This window comes from Phalaenopsis equestris, unplaced genomic scaffold (assembly GCF_001263595.1).
Source record: "Phalaenopsis equestris unplaced genomic scaffold, ASM126359v1 Scaffold223824, whole genome shotgun sequence".
In the NCBI taxonomy this organism is placed as follows: Eukaryota; Viridiplantae; Streptophyta; class Magnoliopsida; order Asparagales; family Orchidaceae; genus Phalaenopsis; species Phalaenopsis equestris.
Genome location: NW_018241926.1, coordinates 1 through 4,200, shown reverse-complemented (window position 1 = coordinate 4,200; position 4,200 = coordinate 1). Strand labels below are relative to the sequence as shown.

The following is a 4,200-nucleotide window of genomic DNA, read 5'->3' as shown; positions in this document are numbered from 1 at the left end:
CTTCATGCCTCATTTACAAACCTACCATTCATTTCTCATATATGCCTCATTTACAAACCTACCATTCATTTCTCATATATGCCTCATTTACAAACCTACCATTCATTTCTCATATATTTACATATACACCTTTTTTCTATGCATGCAAAGATATGAGAGATATAAATGTAAATAAAGCGAAATATAGGAGTTAAGGTATAAATGAATATACAATCACAATTTGATTTAATTTTGCAGGAGCTGGTTAATGAAGAATGCAATAAATGGCAAACGAAGGGGAGGAACATTCACTACGTGAGAAGGGAGAACAGAAAGGGATACAAAGCGGGTGCCCTAAAAGATGGAATGAAGGTGGAGTATGCACAGCTATGTGAATATGTCGCCATGTTTGATGCAGATTTCCAGCCGGAGCCTGATTTCCTCATTAAAACCATTCCATTCCTCATCCACAACCCTAGGCTTGCTCTTGTTCAAGCTCGATGGAAGTTTGGTGAGTATAAATATACATATAAGAAAAAATTTGTTGTTGCAAAATATAATTTAACTTTAATGCAATATATGAGACATAAAAAATGGAAATTGGATTTTTAAGAATGATTTTCTGTGGATTCATGCAGCATTATTAGCTGTGCTTTTGTCTTCTAATCACACTTTGTACAAGATTATTATAAATATTATGAGTGCGTTTAGAGGAGTGGTCTAAGTAGCGATGCGATGACATATCGTACTTTTTGGTGTTTGGCAAAATTGAGTTTTGTCTGTTTTCTTAAAAAATTGTGTTTTGTAGCTGAACCTAGCCAAGTGCGGAGACTATTAGAAAACCATGGTCTTATTTTTTTTTTTACAAAATATGTTATAACCATAACAGGTTCTTCTACTGTAGCTGCACAATCGTTCATTCAAAAAGCTGTAACTGCCCCAAATAGATCCTAATAACTCTATGAATACAAATTTCAATCAATTTTTATAGAAAAATAAAGCAAAACTTAAATTCTCGATAAAAATGTGACTAAAGAGGAGAACAAGAAAGTGAAAACAAAAAAATATATTTTTTCATCATATTTTATAACATGTGACTAAAATAATACAATTTTTGCTACACTATTTTAAGAACATGGCTATCAAGTAGAAATTTTGGTGTTAAATTAAATATTAAAACTAATTATTCTGTTTTAAGAACTTGGATAAGATACATTTTTTAGTTAAAAAATGTTTATTTTCTAGTGATTATAGCATTCTAATTAAGAAAGTATGGCTTTGAAAAATATTTTTGGTCATTTTTTCACCAAATTTAACTAACAATTAATTAAAATAAGTGTACTTACAACTAAAATTACAATTGAACAAATAGGAGTGTTATGCAAATTGTTAATCACAATAAAATTTTGAGCTTGTGATAATAGTTATATATGATTGACTGATAAAATTAAAATTATGCTATACTTTATGATTGCAGTGAATGCAGATGAATGCATGATGACAAGGATGCAAGAGATGTCTATGGATTACCACTTTAAGGTGGAGCAGCAAGCAGGATCAACCTCTTGCAAGTTCTTTGGTTACAATGGTAGGTTTTTTTTTTTTTTTTAAGGAATTTTTATTATTTGACTGCAGTGATTGTCATCAAATTTATTTTTAAAGGTTTAGTTATTATGAAATTAAATATATAAATATAAATTTGATGTATTTAAAGTTTAATCCTGTAAAATTAATAATAACTCTAAATTTTTATCTACTAAATTAAGTAACATTCATGTTGAGGTTGAAGCTATCACATTTGTTCTTTTCTAGACATTTTTCTCACTATGTCAAAATTGGAGATATGATTTAAAGTTATCATCACTGAGTCACACTTGCTTATTTTACATTGAGTCTCTGTATTAAATTGATATTCATTACAAACTATTGATTTTCCTTTTTTTTTTTTGACATATTTTTTGTATCTATAGAAACTGTATAAAGGGTCAGCAAAATTGATACATTATTATTATTCTTAATTTTACCTTCAATGTGGTATATACTAAAGCAACATCACTCTTTTGAGTCCTTTCTCTCTCCCGTGGTCAAACTCTTTTGTGGCATTTCCTCCAACCCCAATGAACACATTATCCTCTAGTCATTCAACAAATCTCTCAATCACACATAGCCATCAACTCGAACAGACAAACTAAGCTTACTGCCTCCAATTACACCTCATGGTGATTCAAATTTCATACAACTCTCATTAGATATGATCTCATGAGACCTATTGAAGGATCCTACGTCTCTACCATTAAAGATAGCATTAAGAATTTGCCTCACCAAATTGGTCATCTATGCACAAAAAAATTGTCACTTAGCCTCTCTCTATTATCTATTGTCTCACTCAAATGTATATCAAAATTAATTTTAGTTTATGGTAAGTCAGGAAAACTCATAATGTTCCATTCCATTCTTCATCTAATAATAGTTGGCAATTACTTTAATTAACTATTATATTTGACTGTGCAACGTTTCTTTGTTATCTCTTATGATTGTCTCCAAAAAAAATTGTTTCTGTCAACTATATTGCTTATTATGTGTGGCTCAACCCTCCATGCCAAAAGTCAAAATATTATATCATTTTCATCCAATTCAAAAACTTTAGTTGAAATTAACTTTCTGTTCACAATTTAATCCATATACAGTGATAATGGTGTTTAGTTCTTCTCCCACGAATCATTTCGCATGCACAATATATCATTTAACAGTTCTTCAACATACTCTATAACATAAGAACCAACTAAATGTTGTTACATCATAATAATTTCAAATGCATTTATGCTACTTCATCATGCTCATCTCCCCTCACCTTTTGATTAAATGCCTTCTCCACTGCAACAAATTTTATTAATTGCATGTCTACACCAATACTCTCCATGAAATCTTCATTCCAAAAAATATATGATCAAACTCCAAATTACATTAAACAATAAGTTCTCAAAAGCTTATATTACCCCCCTATAGGTAACATGCATTAGATCCTCATTCATGTCATTGTGTATTTTTGGAGTATGCACTCAATCAAAGTGTTTACATATGTTATGGCATAAAAAACACAAAGATAATCATATCCCATCATGTGCAATTTATCAAAACCAAATTTCTTTCCCTCAATGAAAATTTTAGCATTCTTTCCTCAATGAAAATTGACCAGAGATTCATCCATTTGCTCGACCTCTGACGGATATTTTCAAAATTCAAAATCAATCATCTAATCACCATTTCAAAGTTATCTCCATACAAATTTTTCACCACTGCATACAATTTCACCTTCCAAAAAAATAAAAAAAGCTCCAATAAATGACAAATTAACTCATTATGACAAACTAAACATTTTATCAAAGATTTTGTAACCCTGATTGCTATTTAACTTGTCTCTCTTTAGTATTCCCAAACTCTCATATTATCTTCCCATTAGTTATTCCTCTCCACTCTTTTCTCCCATGTTAAAAGTCCTAAAATATCCCCTAAATAAATATTTGTGCCCCACTTCCATCGTTTGGACTTCCTAGTTTTGAAACCACCACTATGAAAATTAGCTAAAATTTGACATGTCTAGTTTACATACAGCTCATGGTCCCCATAATATTTGTCATTTAAAAAAATATATCTTATTTAATATAATAAATCATATAACATTACTTCTGCTATTTACTCCCCCTTGAGCTCCACACCCAAGTTTACCCTCAATTTATAATATAAATCATGTTATGCCTCGAAATCTCAATACATTCTTGGCACAATATTATACTATTTTTGCATTAAAATCACCCCAGTAGGTACCACATACACCCTCACAATCTTATCCCATCTTTGTGATAAATTTGCTTTTGTGGATCCCACCACTTGACTCAAAGTTTTCCCATAAAGAAATTACTTTTTGTTGCAACTCCTCCCTCTCAAATCTAACAAAGAGTTACATGAAACTTGATTATCCAAAGAATTTTAATTTTGATTTCCATAATTACATCCTCAAAATTTCCTATGTTAGTTCTACTGCTCCACATAATAGATGCACCTTTGATACTAACCTTTTACAATGCATGAAAACACTTCATCTTATCCACCTTCTCAATTTCTAACCATCAACAAAATCACCACAGAAACTATGTAGAAATTAACATCTAAAAGTTTCTTCGAAAATGAGTCCCATGACATATCTTTCATCTATTTCTCTTA

At 30.4% G+C, this 4,200-nt stretch overlaps 1 protein-coding gene across 1 annotated transcript in view; it reads left to right on the top strand.

Moving 5' to 3' along the window:
• LOC110037706 (probable mannan synthase 6) overlaps positions 1-1,567 on the top strand; it is a gene marked incomplete at both ends in the record, with an annotated part of 1,985 nt that extends 418 nt beyond the window's left edge. The window contains 2 exons of the mRNA XM_020742413.1: positions 238-490; positions 1,457-1,567. Coding sequence (XP_020598072.1) covers positions 238-490; positions 1,457-1,567 — 364 coding nt within the window. The remainder of the gene's footprint in view (positions 1-237; positions 491-1,456) is intronic.
• Positions 1,568-4,200: the final 2,633 nt, after the last annotated feature.